The sequence below is a fragment of the Carassius auratus genome, chromosome 21, assembly GCF_003368295.1.
Source record: "Carassius auratus strain Wakin chromosome 21, ASM336829v1, whole genome shotgun sequence".
In the NCBI taxonomy this organism is placed as follows: domain Eukaryota; kingdom Metazoa; phylum Chordata; class Actinopteri; order Cypriniformes; family Cyprinidae; genus Carassius; species Carassius auratus.
Window position 1 is genome coordinate 25462222 of NC_039263.1, and position 25478 is coordinate 25487699.

Below are 25478 nucleotides of genomic sequence, written 5' to 3' on the forward strand. Positions count from 1 at the left end.
AAAACACCCTAGCAACAGCATAGCAACAGCCAGAACACTCAGTACACCCTAGCAACTGCATAGCAACAGTCTAAACACTCAAAACACCCTAGCAACAGCCAGAACACTCAGAACACCCTAGCAACTGCATAGCAACAGACTAAACACTCAAAACACCCTAGCAACTGCATAGCAACAGATTAAACACACAGTAACACCCTAGCAACAGCCAGAACACCCTAGCAACTGCACAGCAACAGACTAAACACTCAGAACACCCCAGCAACTGCATAGCAACAGCCGAAACACTCAAAACACCCTAGCAACTGCATAGCAACAGCCAAAACACTCAGAACACCCTAGCAACTGCATAGCAACAGTTTTAACACCCAAAACACCCTTGCAACTGCATAGCAACAGACTAAACACTCAAAACACCCTAGTAACTGCATAGCAACAGCCAAAACACACAGTAACACACTTAAAAACAATATACCTTAGCAACAGTAGGGCAACAACCACTCAAAGCCCAAGGAAGCACCTCACCTAGTGAATTCTCAGAACACCCTAGCAACTGCATAGCAACAAATACCAACTACATTCAATACTTTTACATTATCAAACGCAAATAAGATTCCAAAACCAAAACAAAGGTAAAAAATAAAAAGCGCTCTTCTCTCAGTTTCCAGTAAGCTCTGATTCTCTTCACAGGTTTCTCTCTGGACATCAAAGCTGAATCTTTAATATCAGTCTGTCTGAATTTCCCCAGTGTGGATCCGCTGCACTAAATTATTAACGTTCATGTGTTTAATGATCTTGGAGGCTGTTCTCTATCTTAAGAACAACATTAATGTGCCATTATGACATCATCATCATCATCAGATCTGAATCCAGATCAACATGTGACCGCTGAACACACTGATATTGTGTTATGCATGAGATCACTCTTAAAGGAACAGTGCACTCAATCTGCCCATTCAAGCTTCTGCATAGTACGTTTCCAAATCATGAAGTGCCATCAACACATAATTTTTCGAAGAACCTCAATCCAAACAACAAACCTCAGGGGTCTATCACCTTACAGATAAATGAAGAAGTCATGAATGAAAAAACTCATGAAGAAAGAGTCTGGAGAAACAGAAGGTGTTTGGTTTGGTGTTCTTGAAGGAATCACGTGATGATGATGATGCAGCTGCTGGCTTATTCTTCATTTATTTGGGCTTTTATCGAGTCACTGTTGGTTTTACGAGGATCCAGAACAGCCTGAGGGCAAACGCTCCCTCACACACTCATAAAGCCAACGGAGAACCTCCTGATGAACACACTCAACACAAATACACGGCTAAATCTGTCATGAGGTGGTTTCAGCTCTAGCTGATCTACGGGCTGTTAAAAGAAAACAATCTAGGGCATTTGTGTGGGTCAAAGGTCAGAATATGAGCATAAACGCAATGGATAGAAATCTGGCAGATTAAAGTTAAAAGTCCTGCACTCCGAAGAGATAGGAGATGACAGTTGAATAAAAAAAAGAGCAGATACAATTATAAAAAATAAATTAAAAAAAAGTGAAACTGAAACAGTGAGATTATAGGGGAGATGATAAAATGAGACCCGGAGAGATTACAGAAGAACAGTAGAGAAGAAACAAATCAAAACAGAAGAGATGAGATGAGAAGAGAGAACAAAAGATGAGGTGATACAAGAACAGAAGAAAGAAAGGAAGTGAAGAACCAAGCCAAGAGAAGAGCCTGACAGGTGTCGTGACCTCTGACCTTTGACCTCTGAGAGGTTGCAGTGCTCTTCTCTGTCGTTCTGAGCCCTGAGCGAACACACAGAACCGGTTTGAGACAGCGACTAAGCGCAGTGCATCAGCGCTGTCACGTTTGTAAAATGATCATGTATTTGTAAAGAGGTTACGCAGCGCTAACGTGATTGTGTGTTTGTAGACTGAGAGCTGAATTCTGTGCAGTTGTGGCTCCTCGCTGAGGAGTTCTCCATCTCTGTCACGATCAGGCGGACGACTCATCCGTCCTGAGAAATATTAGACGTCCAAACACGTATAGTAAAAAAAAAAAAAGCTTTCACAACACAAATGAAAACACACACACACACAGCAGCTCTGCTCTGCTCCGCCCACTTCCTGTAACCGTAATCAAACATCATGACATCCGAGGAGGGGGTGGATTCACTCTGACCTTTGACCTCTCCAGCTACTAATATGACAGTGAGCTGGTTTTGAGACTGACCGCATCTCCCACACACTCACATTTTTCTCTTTCACTACTAAATCTTGCAATACAACACAGACATCGAGAGATGAATGGAAAAGTTTGGCGAAACTGTTTGGCGAATTGTTTTGGCGAAAGTGACCCTGGAGAACAAAACCATGCATATCACTAATCAAGAATTAAGTTTTTAAATATTTATGGTAGGAAATGTACAAAATATCTTCATGGAGCATGATCTTTAATTAATAGCCTAACGATTTTTGGCATAAAAGAAAAATGGATCATTTTGACCCACACAATGTATTTTTGGCTTTGCTACAAATATACCCCAGAGACTTCAGACTGCTTTTGTGCTCAGAGTCACATATGCAGAGATAAACAGCCATGCAAAACTAATTTCTGAATCATTATTTTCCTGTAAATCTGCTTTAAAAAAAATCTGTATTGTATAAAGTGCTATGTAAATAATTGTGACTTGACTTGGATTATATTAAAATAGTGTTTGAAAATAACAGTGGCATGGGGCAAAAATGTCACCAAAATAAACAAAAATGCTTCACTAATTGAAGATATTGCACAAACTAAATCTATTACAGCTGTAGCGGTTAAAAGGAAATATGAATATTATTGAAAAGCGTCAATTTGCATCATTATGTGTAGATTTGTTCATGTTGCATCAGATTTCTTTACAGGTAAAGAAGCATCAATCGTGTTATTTTTGTATTATTTATATTCTATTTTTAATTATTATTTTGCATTAGGTTTTTTTTATTTGCTATGTGCTTGCTTATGACAATTTTTGTTAGTATTACGTCATTATTAGTAGTATTTTTGTTATTTTTAAATATTATCTAATACGTTTTTTTTCCACATTTTTGTGCTTAAATGTCGGTTTCAAAAGTTTCATCTAATATTTGTATCTTTTTTTTTTTAATCTTTACTTCAATGAAAACATTTTTTTTTTATTTGTTTCAATCACATACAATTCTGCTGAATTGACTGAAGGGTTGCTAACGCAAAAAAATGTTACACGTTTTGGCCAATTATTTATACGACAGAGGAATTGTGGGAGGCTGAAAATGTGAACATTTGAAAACAGACTTCAAAGTGCAAGTTTTTGAAAACAATACCGTCATTGTTTCGGTGTAAACTACGAAAACACACATCTGTGAATCATGAACATGTATATTGCATATCACCAACTACTGGTCTAGCATCTAAAATGCAGTGTTTTTTGTCATTTTCACAGATTATCTTCTATATGCAAAACTTTACAAAAACACAACAGAAAAAACTTTTTTTTCCTGTTTTGTCCGAGCAGTAAAAATGACATGTCGTTTCCCCCCCAAACATAAATATGTTCACTTTTTTAATCAATCTGAGATCGATCAATAATAAACACGAAACACCAGTGTTGGGGGTAACGCATTAAAAATAACGCAGGTTACGTAATCAGATAACTTTTTTCAAGTAACTAGTAAAGTAATGCATAACTTTTTAATTTACGAGAAAATATATTTTATCTTCAAAGTTACTTTTTCAAATAGTTAACTGATTTAGATTTAGATTTAGTTTTCCTCAAAATTAATAAAAAACGTTAAAAGCAACTCAGAATATGATAAATGATACAAATATCCTTTATTAATCCCATTTTATTAATCGATATGCCCCAGATATTTCAAGATCCAAATCAACCTTAATAAGCAGCAAAAATTACACAAGGTTAACTAACATTTTTGCTTTTTTATTGCTGAAGAGTTTTAAACTTTCCTCTTCTGTGTTTTATCGTACAGATGTGAATTTACGTTTCCTTCACTCCGAGGCTTTTGATGTGAAAGGGCTTTTAAATTCGACCAAAAATATAACTTTTATATTAAAAGCAAACAAGCGAGACCAGCCCAGATTTAAAAAGTAATGCAAAAATAACATAATGCATTACTTTCAATAAAAAGTAACTAGTTACTTTATTTTAATGCATCACTTTTAAAAGTAACTTTCCCCCACACAGACACAAAACTGACATGCAGGCACGAGAAAGACGTTTATAAAGTCACCGTTCTCATGCACGTCAGTACTGTTTAGCTGGTGGAGGAGGATTAACAGGAAACACTTTCATCACATTAAGGTGAGACACTGTTTATCTCTCCATCGATCCTCTCTCTATCCAAACACCCTTCTATCATCCAGTGTGAAAACCTACGATAATGAGCCAGTTTAGGTCTGTATATCCCAACGAAAGAAACCTGTAGACTTGAGTTTATCCTTGTGAACTGATGTGATTTCCACATGCATTTGTACTGAATCATATAAATCTGAACAAAACAGAAGTACTCTGTAAAGCCATGCTATCTTGCACACACACGTCTGTAAAGCAATCACTGTTTCTAGAACTACTGAAAGTCCAGTCGGCTCTCTGCGTCCAGTCAATAACACAGACATGCTTGACGATTTATCATTTTCTACTCTCATTTTTCACTTATTGACATTGTTTTTCCATTTATTCTGCAGAATTAAATCAGGCGAACCATCCGAGTCGAGGGCTGCCTGTGTCACACAAAGTCTTACTAAAATCTTGCGTCTTTTACAGATTAATAAAGAGCAGTTTTGAGCATATTGTATGCTTTTTAATCTAGTTTATATCCTAATCTAGTTGTCTCATAAACCTGGCATTGTATATTACAAATATTCTTGGCTCTTTGATGAATTGCTTTTGCTTCTCTTTTGTAAATTGCTTTGAAATAAAGTGTCTGATAAATTCATTATATATATATATATATATATATATATATATATATATATATATATATATATATATATATATATATATATATATATATATATATATATATAGAGAGAGAGAGAGAGAGAGAGAGAGAGAGAGAGAGAGAGAGAGGAGGGTTTCTATCACTAAATATAAAAAAACAAATAAATAAATATGAAATATCACCATTAAAACAAACTTTGTCACCTGAAATAAAATAAATATTATGTATTATATACATTTTTAATTTGATGTACTCAAATAACTAAAATTAAAACTGAAATAAGAAGGTTTTCAATAAGCTGGAGTGAAAACATAATATCATTAAATTAAAAAATAATATGTGGAGCAAATTGAGTGAATTTGTTTTGTCAAAATGAAATTTGGAATAATTTTGGTTTCGATAAATTTCAATGCATTTGAATTTTAGTACCAATTTATTTATATATATAAATATATATATATATATATATATATATATATATATATATATAATTCATTTTTATTTTTGAATTTTCTACTTTAATGTGTAAACATTTATTTAAAAAAATGTAATTTCTGTTTATTTTTATAAATATGTTTAGATGGTTTTCATACATTTTTACATTTCAATTTGAGTTATTTTAGTATATCGTGCCAAACTAAATTTTATTTCAAGTATTTCTTTTTTCTTTTTCTTTTTATATTCTTTAGTTTACTATAACAGAAATCGCAGTAATATTGATATATATAAACCGCATTATCACTGTGATAATTAAAAGTGGTTTTCAGGAATTTGGTACTTTGGGAACACATCCATACCTGCAGTGATGTCATCATCCGTCACGTCCATCTCTTCCTCTGGAGCTTTGGTCTCGGTGGGCGGGGCTTCAGCAGGGGGCGGGGCCGGCTGGCCGGACTCGGGGGCGGTTCCCGCTGCAAACAAACCAATCACAGAGTGAAAATCCAGCTGTTGCCGCTGCGACTAAACAGCATTTTTCTTGTCGCCTCTTTTCCACAAACCTCGTTAAAAAGCTCATCAGGGTTTATTGGTGCTTTGCATTATCAAGGCTTTATTAAGCTTTAGCGCCTGATTACCGCCATTTCCATTCGGCGCCTTCATTCGGCGCTTATCCTGGAATTACCAATTAAAATAAGCTTTTCATTAAAGAGGCTGCAAATTAATCAATGCTGCTTAAAGGTGAGAATGAGCTAATCTAGACGGTGCGCTAATTAATGAGACCCCCAGACCCCCGCCAACCCTCGGCGGAGAGAGAAACCGGACTGAGCTTTAAACTCTGTCAGACTGATCACGATCTGACTGACAGAAGAGAGAGAAAACCACACAAGAGAAGAAAAACAATCCCATACTGACAGAGATATCTGCATTAACACAGGACACAAATAATAGCTACTTTTGTTTTGTTTTTTCATTAAATGAAAAGCAAAGTAAAATCTAAATAATAAATACAATTCATTCTCACTATTGCAATGTGAAAAAACTTGACCTAAACTGAAAGTATTTATACTTGATTTGACCTTAATTTGAGCTGATTTAAAGAAAATGTTGTATTAAAGAGAATAAAATAATCAACACTGACATAACTTAAGTTCATTATTATTATTTTTAATGTACAAGAGCGACTATTCCATGCGTGTAATTGATATTAAATGAAAAAGTGAAACTGAAATAAAATAAGTTGAAGTGCTTAAGTTAATTAAACTAATAATACAAGCTAAATATACAATTAAAAAGCATTTAAAGAAATATTAAATATTAAAACTACCATTATTATAATCATATTAGTTTTCATTTTAATCAGTGCTTTAGTAATTTTGTTACGTTTGTCATTTTAATTTTTTAAATGTCTATATAGTTTATTTGTATTTAGTTATTATTTTAAATATATATATATATATGTTTTTTATTATTTCATTTAGTTATAATCATGATATAATTATTCTTATTCAGTTAAACTAAATAAAAAAGCTACCTTGTCTAGATAAAATAAATTAAAGTTTAGTCCAGTCTATGTATGTGTGTGTGTTTTTGTGTTTTTATGTTATATATATATATATATATATCTATATCTATATCTATATATATGTATGTATGTATGTATGTATGTATGTATGTATGTATGTATGTATATATATATATATATAAATAAAAATAAATATAAACACACACACACACACACACACACACACACTAACTAATATATTTTTTTTTTATGGTTTAAGCTTTAGTTAACTATAATAACCCTGGGACAAACAGGTCCAAGATCAGACTCCCAATTAAATTAAATCTAATATTAAAATTAATTCTACGGGAGCATCATAATCGCATTGCATTATATTAACAGAAAAGACAATCCCACAATGCATAGCAACCATATCCAAGAATAAAATCGACCGAATATGACAATCACGTTTAAATAGAAATTCCATTTGATCATAAAAGTAACATTTAAAATCGCTACAGTTGAACATATTTGGAACACATTTGCAACATTAGATGTTCCGAAACACTCACTTAAGAGGCTCCAACCTCAAAGGTAGAAGATAAAAGATGGTTTATTAGCGCTTATTAGTGAATTCCTGAATTACAGGACGTCACCACAGTGTTTGATTTGTTAAGCGTGATAATGAGAGACAGACGCTTCACGAGTGTTCGGGTTTGACGGCTTGAGCTGTGATTGTGAGTTTTGTGTGTCTTCAGTGAGGCATATAAACACAAGACGACTTCACAGCGTGATATCCACACACACACACACAGAGCAGCTCATAATTCAGAGATGCTGTGTCGGTTGGGCGAAATCGGCCTCCAGCAAGGTCAAACGGCCGTGTCAAGCTTGACACACTGCTTCCAGCCGGCCTTGTTAACCCCATCCACCCATCCATCCTCCCTCTGCCTCCACCCGTTGTGTCTCAGATTCAGATCAGCTTCGTGATTTCATACACACGCATCATGACCACCAGCACGACAACGTTACAGGAACACAAGGACACTACGAAAACACACAGCAGTGAGAGACCGCTTTCTGTCTTTATACGAGACGAAACATGATTCAAGTTTGAGCTGGAGTGCTTTCTGAGCCTCTTCACAAGGTTCGTCATTCTTTTCAGATCATAAAAATACATTGGGTTTTTAAATGTAACAAAAGAAAGAAAAAAAAAGTATCCAAAAGCAACCATTGAAAATATTTAATTTTATCATAGATTTATGCTGTGAATTTTATTATGCTTATTAGAGTATTGTATTTCCAAACTTCAATTATATACTAGAGAATGCTGAATTAAAAATATTAAATGCAAAAAAAAAAAAATATATATATATATATATATATATATATATATATATATATATATATATATATATATATTACAAAATATAAAAAAAAAAATATATATATATATATATATATATATATATATATATATATATATATATATATATATATATATATATATATATATATATATTACAAAATATAAAACAAAATATAACAAAAACTTCCATGCAAAGCAAATTTTAATAAATCTTCACACCAAAGTTAAACTAACATTTCATTAGCTGAAATAAATATTAGCTGAAATAAAATATAAATAAAAACCTATTTCATTTCAGATATTGCCAAGGCAACATTTCTCATTTTCAAGTTGAAGAACTAAAATAATAATAATAAAAATAATAAAGTATACTATTTTTAATCAAATAAAAGCATAGTAAAAAATTATAAAATTAAAGTATAATAATATTTAATGCTAAACGTAGTAAAACATACATAATCATAATAGAAAATAAATTAATATATAATAATAAAAAAAAGTTATATAAAACTGAAAAAGGAAGAATTTATACACACATTAAAAATATATTTTTATTTTATAATATTTTAACAAAATTATTAAAACCAACTAAAATCAAAGTGAAAACAGAAAATATAATGAATTTAAAATATATAAAACTATGGTTATAGTGTGTTATAATATATATATATATATATATATATAAGGAGTGGGGACTACATCTGTCAAGCTTAAAAAAAAGACTAAAATAAAAGAAGTCCTATGCATTATATTCCAAACTTTATGAGGTCTTATGATGACTTTATCAGGATTCACACTTAATACATCATACATCAATCCAGATTCACTACCAGTAATACCAGAAGGCATTAGTTTATCATCTCGTAAATGATCATAATGCATTATGCATTAAGAATTACTGCATTCAGAGTGAGCATAATGCAGCGACGCGTGAAGAATAAGAATGGTTTGTGTTTTTACAGTCTGAGAGCAGAGACTGAACTCTTCTGAAGGTAACTGACAGCTCGTCACGGATGCTGTCGATAGAGCTTAAGTTGTAAATAACCCAGAATATTCCTTGAAGATAAACGGCTGGTCTGGAGGGTTTTTTAGCGTGTGTGTGTGTGTGTGTGTGTGTGTGTATGGCGTTCAGCCTCAGGGTGTGTGTGCGCGAGCTGTGTGGGATTATAGAGGCACATCCGCAGGCCGGAGCGCTCTCTCACGGAAGAACCGCCCGAGGCCTGGTTTAATCACCCGCTCATCCGTCCCTCCCACCGCTCATCACCCCAGGGGATGCTGGGAAGGGTAAATCCCAGCCCTCAACATCCTAACAGGGGAACCAGGCTTCAGGAGCGAAGGTGAGGGAGAGGAAGAGGAGGCGTGTGAATGAACAGATAGAACAAGCCAAGGAAGGAACAAATAAAATCAACTACAATAAGAAAAATAATAATAATAATAAAATAAAAAATGGATAAAAACAAGTCAAAATAAATTAAAATAAATATTCGAAGAAACAAAAACATTATAAAGTATAAAGTTAAAATATAAAAATACATTTTAAAAATTATATATATATGAATATATATAATAAACAACCAAAGGAAGAGAATAACACAAATAAAATAAACGATAATGAAAAGGAAAAATCTAAAATAAATAATAAAAGAATAGAAAAAGTTAAAATAAAAAAAAATAAAACAGCACAAAAAAACAAAAGAAAAAGAAAGAGAAAATTAAATATATTAAAAAAGTTTTATAAAATAAAATGTTACGATATAAAATGAATAACATAAAATGCAAAAATAAAACAAAAGAAATTTTTTTTTAATTTTTTTAATTTTTTAAATATCCAATAAAATAAAATACATCAAAAAAAAAAGTAAAAAAAAAAAGATAAAACCACAAATGAACAAAAACTAAAATAAATCAATAAATCAATGAATTTTATTAAATCAAATATTATTGATTGATATCAAAGTTGTTGGAATAGTTTCAGCAACAAGAATTCTTAAAAGTTACAAGTGTTGGAGGAAGGGTGAGAGAACGAAAGATGAGGAAAAATAGACCGCAGTCATTCATTCATTCAGATGATCAAGGAGACAACAGCTGCCTGAGCGAGTGTGTGTGTGTGTGTGTGTGTGTGTGTGTGTGCAAGTGAAGTTCATGGAGGTCTCCTTAATGAAGTGACGGGTGAATAGAGCCCAGAACAGAGGATCACACACTCTCTCTCTCACACACACACACACACACACACACACACACACACACACACACACACACAAGCATGAAGTCTAGTCCCCTCTGCAGCCTAAAAACTAAAATTAAAACCATAAAATAAAATGTAAAATACAGTAAAATGTGAAATATTATTATCATTTCAAACAGCTGTTTTCTGTGTGAATCTGTGTTAAAGTGTAATTTATTTCTGTGATGCACAGCTGTATTTTCAGCATCATTGCTCCAGTCTTCAGTGTCACATGATCTTCAGAAATCATGAAAATAACTGATTTACTGCTCAAGAAACATTTATAACAATACTATATTTGTGCTAAATATAATACTGAACCCATGACCAAACCCCCAGAATGCACCTGTCTGGCTTTCATTGCGTGTGTGTGGTTTATTCCGCATGTTTTTGTGACCAGGAAAAGGTCATTTATTCATTTCCAGAGCAGCTAATGCCCAGCATGCATCGGTGTTGTTTCTGTGAGAGCGAGAGCTGACCTTTAACTGGAATAGAGGCACAGATTCGCTTAAAAACCTTTCAGTCTGACTGCAAATCAAAAGCGAAATCAGTCTGTGTTTATGATTCAGAAATGTGCCACTGAACACCTGACTCACAGACACACACACATTTATAAACCAGGGAGTGAATCTAAATTCATTTCTGAGGCAACTGACAGCAGGAGAATATTATATATAAAAATACTCAGCTTTTTTAAGACAGATATTGTGATTTAATTTGTTCAAGATGTGATTCTTTTTGCACCAGATTATTATTTCATGCAAAAAATATACAATTATTGACTAGATTTGCCTTTAATGTAACACTTTCTCCTCTATTAAATTATGCAATAATTTGCAAACTGAAAACCATTAGTTCATTACTAAATTTGTAATTAATTTCACATTCACTGTTAATATACATCAAATTATAGCACTTTCCAAAAAAATAAATAAATAAAAATATTACCTGCAAAGGCATTTAACAATTACACAAAAATAAAAAAATATATAAAAAAAAATCCCCAGAAAATGAAAAAAGTGGCAAACAAATATTTGCAAATATTGCTGAATAATACCCAGTGATGTACGAGAAAACCCCAGACGCTGTGATTTAATTTGTTCTCATTACGATGTCAAATCAAGTGCACATTTTTATCTGAATCATTGAATCCGTTTCCTTTCTCTGTTTTGCATGCTGTAACTAAAAACAAAATGCAACTATCGACTAGATTTTCATTTAATGTAATACTCTTTCCTCATTTTCACATCTGCAAAGTGGAAACCTTATAAATTATTACTACATTAAATATGATATTAGTTGTACTTTTCTCCAATAAAATGTTGTCTCTTCAATAAACACATGACCTGAGGAATCGAGGATATGTCTCATATGCTTTTTTTTTAATAACACTAATCTTAATTGTTTTAAAATTGAACCAAACAGATTTCTGTCCAATCAGACGCTCTGTAGACTGAGAATGTCCCGCCCCTAAAACCAACAGCCAATCACTAGCAAGCAACGGAACTAGATCGAAACGTCCCGTTTCAATGAGAAAAACATGAAGACAGGGGTAAAACTGTGCTCAACTCTTTCTTAAAAAGCATAAAGTAGGAAAACAAAGAGCAGAGCGCACACCTGAGACTGATGAGAACAAACCCGAAGCAGAATGTTTGAGGGACATCAATACAACACAAAGACTCAAACGAGACCAGCGGGACGATCGAACTCGGGTCTGGAGCAAACAATCGAAGCCAGTGTGAACACAGCCGCAGACACATGTTGTGTTTTCACCAAACCCAACACGCAAAGATTCATGATTCACGAGCAGCAGATCTGTGAGCCTCTGCATCCACATCCTTTAAAGATGCATCTGACTTCCTGTGTGTGCCAGGAAGTACAAAACACACGTCCACTCGAAGAACTAAGGGATGCACTGGGATGCTGTTCCAGAAATAAATAAAAGTTTAAAAAACAAAATACAAAGAAGCTACATTTAATTATTGAATTGATTTTATTTTATTTATATTTATATTTTTTAGATTCAAAATTCTATATTAATTTATTTTATAAATATTTATAAAATAAATAAAAATATTATATAAAATAAATTATATAAATAAAAAAATGAACACTGTATGAGTGTGTATTTATATATGCATATTAACGTGTGTTTTAAATGATAAATAAATAAATAAATAAATAGTATAGAAAGAGAGAGAGAGAGAGAGAGAGAGAGAGAGAGAGAGAGAGAGAGAGAGAGAGAGAGAGAAGAGATAAAATATTGCTATAGTTAATGATTACAAGTTATATTTACTGATTTAATCCCTGCCTTGGTTTATGTTCATTAGTATTGATGCTTTATAATACGTCTTGTGTGTGAAATGTGTCGACTATCATTATTGAAGACACTTACGAGAGCTGACCACGTCCACATACTGCGGCAGATACGGAGCCCACATGTCAATGGTGTCCTTCCGGCCCGACTGACCGATCCGCCGCAGTTCAGCCAACAGCAGCGCCTGGGCCGCCTCTCGGACCTGCAGCACACACACACACACACACACACGTCAGGTTTACACACCGACACCGCAGAGCGCTGAGATGAAGCTGACGCCTGAAAGCAGCCGGAGGAGCCATTGAGAGACGGAGCGTGGCTTTGTCCCGTGGGTTAGCAGGTGCTCGAGCTGCCGGACACACAGAGACAGAGCCACCCTCAGAGGAAGAGGATTAAAGATGCTTAACAGAGCGTCTCTTTCTTTTCTTTCTCTGTCCGTCTTTCTTCATTTCTCTCTCAGTGTGGCGTATGACACCTCTGCAGTCACGCACGTCACACACACACACACACACAGACACACGGAGACGGAGACACACACACACACACACACACACACACATATACATTCCCGGACAATCACACACACACACACACACACACACACACACGCACACACAAATATGAACACACATACACACACACACACAAACAGACAGACACACACACACAAACAGACAGACAGACAGACACACACACACACACACACACACACACACACACACACACACATACATACACACACAAGCACGAACACACACGGAGACACACGAAGAGAAACACACAAACACACACACACGCAGACAGACATGCACTCACACACACACACACACACACACACACACAGACAGACAGACAGACACATATGAGCACACACACATATACATTCACGGACACACACACACACATACACACACACACACACACACACGGAGACACAGGGAGAGAAGCACACACACACACGGACAGACATACACTCACACACACACACAGACACACACGGACAGACATGCACACACACACACACACACACAGACAGACACACACACACGGACATACACTCACACACACACAGACACACACACACACGGACAGACATGCACTCACACACACACACACACACACACACACACACACGGACATACACACGCACTCTCACACACACACACACACACACACACACGGACAGACATACACTCACACACACATGGGGAAGACACACACACATATACACACACACACACACACACAAGGACAACCACACAGACACACACGGACACAAGCACACACACACACACACACACACACACACGCCACACCTTTACAGATACATTAAGACCTACTAGCTAAAGTCTCTACTTTTCAAACTCTATTTCAGTTCAAAGTCATTAAGTCTCAAAACAGGATGTATATAAATTAAATGAAAGCATATAATTATTGAAATATCAATAAAACGAATACCTCCAGGCAGCGGTCCTGCCATCTGCGAGCCAACATCTCCAGCAGAGGAGGCCTGAACTTATCCAAACCCAGAAGATCAGGAAGCATGACACAGTGCATAGCGGCCAGCTGACTCCAGCCTACAGAAACACACACACACACACACACACAGGGTCAGAGAGACAGACCATCACCAGCGTTCACAACACCACTGCTGAATCACATCCTCACAGGAACCTGGAAAACCAAACGCCTCACAAACATCAGGAACATCAGCAACGCTGGCGATTCATGAGGGAGAACGAGCCACATCCAACAGAGAATCACATATATCAGGAATATATGGAAGAGCTTCGGGGAAATAATGAGCTTGCAGAAGTCAGTAATGCACATGAAAACTGATTCAGCTTCAAAGAAACTGGGTACATTTCTTCACCAAACAACAAACTTACCTTTAAGAAAAATACATCCGCTCATCAGTTTATACAAACTCATGTGATTCACAGAAACAGACAATTCAGAATATTATAGACTGACTTTCTAATACTGGAAAGTATTAGAAAAATAAAAAATGTAATAATATAATATAAACAGCTTGTGGAAATATTATAAGTTAAATCATTTACAGTGAACATGTTTGAAAATTACAATGGCTAATATTCCCATTAATGCATTTTCATAAATGTAACCATTTTCATCTGTAATTAATTTGATATATTTTCATTTTTCATGTAAAAATATGTTTTTGTTTTTTAAAATTGTTTTAAATTTTTTTAAGAAGCATTAATAATATCAACTAATTTCCAGGTAAACAAAATTTTAAAAAAGTAACGTGAAAATCTAAAATAAAAATGTATCATTTTATATGCATACTACGCCTATATAAAAACTGCATTAATGATTTTTGATGTTCATTAAAACCTGAGGAGAAATGTGTGTGTGGATATAGATATATATGTAAAATAAGCATGCAGTCCAAGACATTCACACACACACACACACACACACACACACACACACAGACAGACAACGACTACAAGCACAGAGTACAGCAGAAGAGTAGGTCAACTGAACCTAGAGACAGAAGCAAATCACACAAACACAATAAACACACACACACACACACAGGCACTGAGCGCCAGGCCGATGAGAGAGAGAGAGAGAGAGAGAGAGAGAGAGAGAGAGAGAGAGCGCAGGTAAAGAGAAGAAAAGAGAGAGAGAGAGGCCTTTATTCAGAGAGAGAATACCTTCATTGACCGAGGGAGAGTGAGACACTCCTGAACCAGAAGACGGAGCAGCGATCGCAGCTTGAAAAGAGAGGAAAAGAGACGTGAAACAGAGAGAGAGAGAGAGAGAGAGAGAGAGAGAGAGACAGAGACAGAGGGAGAGAGAGAAAGAAAGAGAGAAAGAAAGAAAGAAAGAAAGAAAGAAAGAAAGAAAGAAAGAAAGAAAGAAAGAAAGAAAGAAAGAAAGGCCTCCAGCAGTGTTATTAAAGGAAAATGAACTGAATACATTGGTACAGAAGTCACATGAACACAAGAAATCCACAAAAATTAAAATGTAAGCCCCATCGGAAACACACAGTTATTGTGTTTATTAGTGTGAGTATAATAACAACACAACAAAAATATCTAATTTTTAAATCCTTATGGTATTTCCCATGGTAAACCAGCAAAATATGAATGGGTACTTGACACATAAAATTCCATTCAAATATATATATATTAGGGGTGTAACGGTACATGTATTCGTACCGGACCATTTCGGTACAGGGCTTTCGGTACGGTACACGTGTGTACCGAATGACCGACTGCAATATTTTGTTTGCGGAACATAGGTACAATTTCGTGTTTCCAAACGAATATATTAAGTGGCGCAAGTCTCCGCGTCCGTTTTCATTATATTTTATTATATGATATTGGTTTGAGACTGAGAGTATTTTATTTAGTGGAGAACTTTGCAGCAGTATTTTATTTCTTATTCTTTTTTTATTATATATATATTTTATTAAAAAGTATCTTTTTTAAAGTGTAAACAAATTGTAAAAAAAAAAAGTTTATAGTAATAAACAACTTGCAGTTTAATGTTTGCATTTCTTTCCCTTACTGTACCGAAAATGAACCGAGACTTTAAAACCGAAGTACGTACCGAACCGTGATTTTTGCGTACCGTTACACCCCTACATATCCATATATGCATATAAATTATATAAATGTATGAAAATAAATAATATATATTATATACAGTATACACATATAAAGAGAGAAATAATAAATAATACAGAATAAATATTATGATTGATATCAATACCAAATAATATTAACATGAATGTTTTAGGTTTTTTTAATATATAACCTTTTGTCTTCACTAGCTCAAAATAATTATTCCTGCATACATGAATTTCTAGAAAGTCAAAAATATCAAAGCATTCAAAATAATTATTAAAAAGCTGTTTAAATAAATTTTAGGTGTCAATTTCCCAAAAGGTATTTAATGCAATAAATCAGTTATTATACTGTAGAATCATCGGACATTAAAATAAACTGTTATTATAGTTGTTTACCATGGTATTATTTATGACTACCGTAGTAAATATTTTATAAAATAAGTGCTGAAACTCGGAAACAGATGGAAAATATATATGATTAATACAACAAAATCTGAATGAGATGAAGGTTTAAAAGAATTGTTTCGATGTAACCTTTTAAACTAGTGATGCTATTGCATGTGTTTGTGAGAAATCTAAACAAAAATTAAACATTATCTGATGGTATTTCCATACAAGCCATTTCACTGCACCTGAAAAAATAATAAAATAATAAAATAATTATTCAAAAATAAGATTGCAATATTATCCCTGACTGTATCCAGCAGAAATGAGAAGAAACTGAAAATAAATTGACAAGACAGCTCTCGAAAGATGCTCATTCTCCAGTCTTGAAACACACGTTTATTAATATTTCTGGTCTCTTGACTGCTGAAGAGCTACAGCTGTGACTGAGTGAGCAAGAACTACAACTCCCATGAGCATTTGAGAGAGAGAGAGAGAGAGAGAGAGAGAGAGAGAGAGAAATGGCAGAGCGAAGCCATGCATGCAGACAGAGACACAGTGAGCCGCGTCACACTCCTGCATGGAGAGAAAATCACAAACAAACACGTTTCTATAACTCCACACGTTTTGCAGCAATCAATCAGTGTACATACAGTATTTGACCGTCGTTATATTGCTGACATTGTTCAATATAGTCACATACTATAGAACTAGTTAATTATAGACCAATCTCGAATCTCCTTTTACTGTCCAAGATACTAGAAAAGGTAGTATCCTCACAATTATATTCCTTCTTAGAGAAAAATGGTATATGTAAGATTTCTAGTCAGGATTGCGTTTGACACAATTGACCACAACATTCTTTTGCATAGACTAGAACACTTTGTTGGCATTAATGAAAGTGCATTAGCATGGTTTAAACATACTTATTTGACCGCCATCAGTTCGTAGCAGTGAATGAAGATGTATCATATCAAATCACAAGTGCAGTATGGAGTACCTCAAGGCTCAGTACTAGGGCCGCTACTCTTCACGCTTTACATGTTTCCCTTGGGAGATATCATCAGGAAACATGGTGTTAGCTTTCACTGTTATGCTGATGATACTCAGCTCTATATTTCTTTGCGGCCCGGTGAAACATACCAATTTGAAAAACTAATGGAATGCATAGGACATCTAGACATCACTGAATTCAATGATGAACTGCCTTTAACTGTTATTTTGCATAACTGACACACTGTTTTCCTAATGAATGTTGTTCACTTACTTTTAACCTATTAACTGTCACTCACCTTTTTGAAGATAGACTTGAATGTGCATGATACAAACATACATTTTTATAATTCATGACTGAAAACATTTTGTTACATGATTTTGATGTGCCATTTACATGGTAATGCAATGTCTGATTTTAAAATGGGTTTTGAAGGATGAATTTTGAGATTTTATGTTTTCAAGTGATATATAACTTCTGATGATTTCTAAAATGTGATAGAGAAAAAGGCAACGAGGAAGTCTTTTTTTTAAACAAAGGTCAAAGCTCCTTTTGTAATGTAGATTTCTGAGGGTGCACTCTTGTCATAAATTCATCTATTACTTTTCCTACATAATTTTTAACAAAAAATATTGGTAAAATATATATTTGGGAGTCTTAGACCTTTCCAACGATATATAGTTTGTCAAGATTAGATTAGATTTGATTGTAATATAGTATAGTCTATGTAGGTGTCCCGTATACGGGACGGGGTGACATTTAACAGGTTAAGCAATGTATTTTGTTTAAAGTGCTATGTAAATAAAGGTGACTTGACATACATCACACACAGAAAAGTATAAGTTTTAAACCTGAACAACTTGTTTAGATTATTACTTTTTTTTATATATATGATAGCAATATGATACACTTTTAACATTTCGTATTGCTGATGTCTATATACCAGTAATTAAAACACAACAACAATATAAAAAAAAGGTCCAGCAGCTCATGTTCAAAAAGGTAAATGTTTTTTGATATATTTGTAGCATCCAAAAATGCATTGTATGGCTCAAAATGATTGATTTTTCTTTTATGCCAAAAATCATTAGGATATTAGGTTAAGAACATGTTCAATGAAGATATTTTGTAAATTTCCTACTGTAAATATATAAAAACTTAATTTTTGAATATTAATATGCATTGCTAAGAATTAATTTGAACAATTTTAAAGGTGATTTTCTCAAAATTTAGATTTTTTTTGCAAATATCTGTCAGTGAGGTCAGAAAAATCTACTTAATTCAAATGTGATAAATGATAAAGCATAAATACTTAGAAAACAAGACTTCATATGTTTATTTTGCATTTCAAATAGATGTATTTTTATTTATGGATGTTTAGATATTCAATCTAGAAAACAACTTCAAATACCAAGGAAGATTTTCATTTAATGCCACGATTTTCGGCTCTGATTTAAAATCTTTTAAAAGGCATTAATTTGTGACTGAAGACTTTTTAGGATCTTTGAAGATCCACAGAGACCCTCTAATTGTGCATCGTCAAAGCATGCCTGTGGATCATATGGTTAAAATTAAAATGCATAAAAAAGCATCTTCTGTAAATAGCAAAAAACACTGTAAAACAAACATTTTTATTTATTTTATTTTTTTTGTATAATTAATGCTACCATTAATTGGTTTATGTCACAGTTAACAGCTATTTAGATATCAGTATTAGCAAAAGAAAGCTGGTTGACCGTAAAGGTTTGCTACATGCTATTTCTGTTTTTTGATTTTTAATCTGCTAAAAACTTTATTTAGTTTGGAGTAAAATAGTACATACACATGTACTAACAGCCATTCAACTCAAATTTTTCTTTTTTTAATTTTTTTTTTTTTGGCCATAAAAAAAGTTTAAAATAAAATAAATAAATAAAAAATATTAAATTTTTTATTTAATTTAATTTTCATTTATTTTATTTTATTTAAAAAAGTGCATTTTTAAACATTTCGGAAATTTTTCACCTTGGCAATTTTTCTCTCAAATCTTTAACAATTCTTTCATGTAACAGCTGAATCTACTTGGCAATGACTGTTCAGCCAAATAATAGTTCCTCTGATTCATAAAATAATATAAAAGAAAAGAAAAGAAAAGAAAATAAAAGAAAATATTTTTTTAAATCATATAAATAAAATAATTATTTGACTTAAAAAAAAAGTAATTTAAAAACAAGACAATTAAAATAAAATGATATCAGTTTCTCTGTTGATCAAAATAATCGACAGGCCTCTTCAAGACTCTCATTCAGAAACTTGTTCCTTCGTTCCTCCCCACAGCTCTGTAACACACGGCCAAATCTCCTAAAAACGCCAGCGTTTGTTTCTCTAAATCCCTGCTTCCTCCGGCACACGCTCGGCTTTTATCTCGGCACACGATTTAAAGAACGACTCCATTAAAAAACACTTAATAACACAAGCTAAGCACAGTTTCACAAACCCGTCCGGATCAATAAGAGGAAACGAGAGGAGGGAGAAAACGCTACACACGGTGAATAACTTTCATTATGTGTACAAACCTAAAGAGAAGTGTTAGATCAATAATCTCAGCACATCTCAGAGGACTCGCTCTCTCAGAACGGCGTGAGAATTCATCGGACAGGCGCGTGTCAGGACGCCGGACACAGCTCGCTGCGGTTTTAGCATGAGAAAGGAACGCTGCAGGCCCCTCTGGTCAAAGAGAAGCACGACAGAAGCCACTTCCCCTCTGAATGAGCCGGACAGGCGTGTGGCGTGTGCAGCTCTACACAAACCATTCTTCACAGTCCTCCTCTATTGTGCATGAACAATAGCTGCTCCGCACGGGGGACAAATTAGGGCACGTGTTGAGGAAGAGCGAGTGTGTGTAACAGGCTTTAGACAGACACCGTGCACTAAACGGGACAATTTCTGTGCTGCGTTTCATCTAGAACTTCTCTAACAAGGCTGAATGCACACACACACAAAAAAAAAAAAAAACGAAGATTTTGCTAAGACAAGCATTTTCACCTGCTGGACGATGAAACAAATCCCACACACTTGCATTGAAGAAAGGAACGGAGTCATTATATAGAGAGACCAGGTCATCTTTCAATGCAAGATGGGAAGAAATCATTAAAAAAAAAAAAAAAAAAAAAAAAAAGCCATTAATGTTTTTAAGAGAAATTACTACACAAATTAATTTGTGCAGAATGAAAAAAATATATTTTTATTTTATCAAAATAAAAATTGTTTAATGTTCAATAATGTTTTGTTTGTATCTTTAGTTAACATGACCTAACAATGAACAATATTTCTACAGCATTTATTAATATTAGTTAATGATTAACTTTTTTTTTTTTTTTTTTTTACTAAATGTAACTTTTTTTTTTGTAATTCTTGCATTCAACATTCTAAGTCAACATGGAAATGGCTGTTTGGCCGAATAAGAGTTCCTCTGATTTGATGAGATAAAAAAAAAAAAAAAAAAAAAAAAAAAAAAAAAATAATAATAATAATAATAATAATAATAATAATATATATATATATATATATATATATATATATATATATATATATATATATATATATATATATATATATATATATATATATATATATATATATATATATATATATATATATATATATAAAATCAAATAAAACAAAACCCTCAATTGAAAATTATCCACCTTGGTTAAATATGTTTTTATTCATTATAAAAACTAGTTAATCTAAAAAAATATATATATATATATATAAAATAATAATAATAATAATTTAAAAATTCTAAATCAACTTGGCAATGTGTTCAGCTGAATAAATGTTCATCTGATAAAATAAAATGATATAAAACACCATTGTATGCCAAGAGCACATTTTTATTTCAATAATTACTAATTAATTTTTAATATTAGCCACCTTGGTTAAATCTGGCACATTTTACACGGATTCTATGTATTGTTAATGTGCACTGTTCCTGATTGAAGCAAAAGAAAGAAAGAAAAAAGAAAGAAAGAAAGAAATGTATCAAGTATTATGCCTTCATTCACTATAGACATGAAAAGTGAACTCCAAAAGTAATAAATTCTGTAAATGCATATATTGCTCATAGTTAGTTCATGTTAGTTAATGCATTAACCAATAAGACCTTGTTGTAAAGATTTTAAAAGGAACTGAAAAGAAAGCGATGTGCATGAAGCGTCTGCTCCAGGTCTGTGAGGTCTCTCTGTGGCTCTTTGTACTGACCTTGTTTGATCTGAGCTTGCAGGGCCGGGCTGGACGCCTGTGGGGCGCTTCTTCTCGGGGTCTCAGGGGTTCCTGGTCTTGGGGGCCTGAAACACAAAAGGCCAAATGAAATATTTAACACACATCCACAGCACAGAATTTAACATCAGACCGGTGCGAGAGTGTGTGTGTGTATTTATACAGGTCTGTGAGTGTGTGTATAAAACCCTGGATACATTCATGTCAACATGTGAGAGACACAGAGAATTATGATTTTGGTAAATAGTTTTGTTAGTCTTACAAGGAAAATTCAGGTTGGCAACAATTAAATATTTCTGTATTGTTTTACTTGAGTGCTGCAGTTTCAAGTGAATCAAGAAGTCATTTTCTTCTTAAATATATTGGTTCCAAAATAATAATAAAAAAAAAAAAAAAAATATTTGACATCCATGCAACTTTTTAATCTCAACATTTACTAATATTTTTTTTTAAATTAGCCACCTTGGCTGTATCTGGTGAATATTACATAAATTGTATGTATTAGTCAGAAATAATTAACATCCTATTAACACAAACAAGCTAGAATAATGTGAAGGTTACACAAACACATTTTTTGAAGGATGCTAAATATTGTCTAAATACTGTATAAGTCAACACCAAACAAAAAAAAATAAATATAAAAATATAAAACTTAAAACTTTATTTCAGCAAGCTGGCAGGGAAACATTTCTAAATGTTTTTAGTATATCTTGATGTACTAAAATAACTAAAACTGAAATTTTATATCATTTTTATTAATGAAAACTATATAGACATTTAAAAAAAATTAAGAAATGGAGAAAAAAAACCCCCACAGAAACAGAAAATAGAAATTTTACTTAACCCTTACGCCAAAATACCCAAAAATATTTAGATTTTTTTTATTATTATTAATATTGCACACACCTAAGGCAAATGCTTTGGATTTTTTTTACTCCATATTAACTACTTGAATCAAAAAAATTTTTTAATAAAATAAATAAAAAAATAAAATAAAATTACATTAAATTACATGAAAAAATAAATAATAAAATAAAAAAAGTAATTTTTAACAAAAAGTCCGAAATACATTTCAAATTAAGGTGATAGAGCTTGCATTGATATATTAATATCATACGTACCAAATAAAAATTGTAATCAATTGTAAAGAAATGTATTTTTAAGCATCAATGTATATGTAAGCTTGTCATCTCTCAGTGTGTGTCTTGATTCAGTGTTTGTGTCTAATGCTCTCTCAGGTTTCCTGTGTCTCGTGCTCAGTCACATTCACTCTAACGAGAGCCAGAGCTTGTTAAAGCTTCCAGTTTTTAAAAGCACATTTTGAGAGAAAAGATATGAAATAAATGACTTCTGAGCGAGTTCAAGAAGCTGTCGGTGAGACGTTTGAACGTTTCACAGACTATTGGAGTCAAAAGGCGTCTGATAGAAAGTCTGTGTGTGTCGGTCAGAGAAGTTTTAGCTGCTTTGAAAGTTTTATTGGATGTTAAATCTTCTGAACACGTTGTAAAAGACAGTAAAACTGCAGTTTGGTGGATACCGTCCACTACATCCACAGGCAGATTTTATTTCAACTCCAACATTTCTGCCAGTTTTATCCTGCGTTTTCACTTTCCACTGTGAAACTGTGCCCCTCTAACTACATGAATCTACCTCAACTTGTATGCGCTCTCATTATATTGACTCCTGAAAGTTACTTCAAGGTAAAAGTGTCTCTGAAATAAATCGGCGGCGCTGCCCTTCAATCCAAACAGGATCCACAAACACATTGACGGGCCGTATTGACGGGTTTCACGTCAGTTCACCTGCAGAGCACATCTCTCACCTGCGGACAACGAGCGATCAGCAAACACGAGCCGGAGCTCGATACCCTCCAGTCGCCTCCACCCCGTATAATGACCAGAACAACAGCACCCGTCCCCTGGGTACGAGCCGCCGGCTCCAGATGAGACGCTTCAAGCTCGGAGACTTTCTATCTCACTGTCCGCTCGCACCTGAACCTCCATCCCACCCCGGGGAGCCCAGGAACATTAAAGCCCCCAGATACCCAAACCAAAACACAGGTAAACAATAGAAACAGCGGGTTGAGCTTCTCTCGCTGATTCTCTGTCCGCTGCTTCAAGGTTGTTTACTTTCTCTGTACAGTTTTTATTTGCTGTGATGTGTCTGTGTGCTCCGTTCTTTTGTCAAATTTGCCGTGTCCGGCAGCTTAGCAAAATTACCGGCCCGAGTCGGCCTTTTTTCCCCCCTTCTCCCAAAACATCTTATAGCCTGTTTCAGCTACCAAAAAATATTCAGTTTTGTATGTAAATACAGTTTTTGTATATACTAAAAGAGTTCAAGCTTAAAACGTTGTGCTTTTATAAAATAAAGAAAACAAACATGATGCGCCTTTTGTCGTCTGGACTTCAATGAGCTGCTGTTCATTACAGAACATCTATAGTTAATAAAAGTCTACACTAGTGTCATACCTTTAGTCATTCTGAATTTGAATTACCTTGACTTTGAATTTTTTTTTTAAAGCATTTTTCATGCATTATTTCGGTAAGACAAGTTCGTACAATTTGTTGTAGTTCATGCATCTTTTCTGCGAAAATATTTAACAAGGGATTTGTTTAACATTTGTTGATAACTTCATGTGGTGAACTGGGAATAGAGTTTTCTTTAACTAGGTTAATAAAAAAAAGTTACTTTAATCATGTAGCGGTTACATTTTCAGGTTGATTAGTTAAAAATCGTATATATATTTTTTTCTTTTGCCATATCACCCAGCCCTAATGTGACCCAGGACCGCAAATCCAGTCATAAGGGTCAATGTTTTTTTAAATTGAGATTCATACAGCATTTGAAATTAGCTGAATTTATGTATTTTGAGGGTATGTTAGGATCGGACAATATTTGGCCGAGACACAACTATTTGAAAATCTGGAATCTGAGGATGCAAAAGAAATCTAAATATTGAGATTGAAGTTGTCCAAATGACGTTTTTGGCAATGCATTCGTGACCCTGGAGCACACAAGCAGTCATAAGTAGCACAGGTATATTTGTAGCAATAGCCAACAATACACTGTCTGGGTCAGAATTATAGATTTTTCTTTCCAAAAATCATTAAAATATTAAGTAGAGATGGTCCGTTTGTTCTATTTTGTAAATTTCCTACCGTTAATATAACAATACCTTTGATTAGTAATATGCATTCCTAAGAACTTCATTTGGACAACTTTAAAGGTGATTTTCTTGCACCAACTATTTTCAAATAGTTGTATCTCGGCCAACTACAAACCATGCATTAATGAAAAAACATCTTTATTCGGCTTTCAAGTGATGCATAAATCTCAATTCCAGAAAATGTACCCTTATGATTGCTTTTGTGCTCCAGGGTCACATATATGTGATTATGCTCGTATGCTCGTGTGT

At 33.8% G+C, this 25478-nt stretch overlaps 1 protein-coding gene across 2 annotated transcripts in view; it reads right to left on the minus strand.

Annotated features, from left to right (window-relative positions):
* wdr7 (WD repeat domain 7) overlaps window positions 1–25478 on the minus strand; it is a 100787-nt gene that overhangs the window by 44699 nt on the left and 30610 nt on the right. The window contains exons 17-21 of one of the 2 annotated variants that reach the window (XM_026196937.1): window positions 22046–22131; window positions 15506–15565; window positions 14280–14398; window positions 12900–13023; window positions 5770–5883 (exon numbers count right to left, since the gene is read on the minus strand). In XM_026196937.1, the coding sequence (XP_026052722.1) occupies window positions 5770–5883; window positions 12900–13023; window positions 14280–14398; window positions 15506–15565; window positions 22046–22131 (503 nt within the window). The remainder of the gene's footprint in view (window positions 1–5769; window positions 5884–12899; window positions 13024–14279; window positions 14399–15505; window positions 15566–22045; window positions 22132–25478) is intronic. The other variant, XM_026196938.1, reaches the window with a different exon arrangement.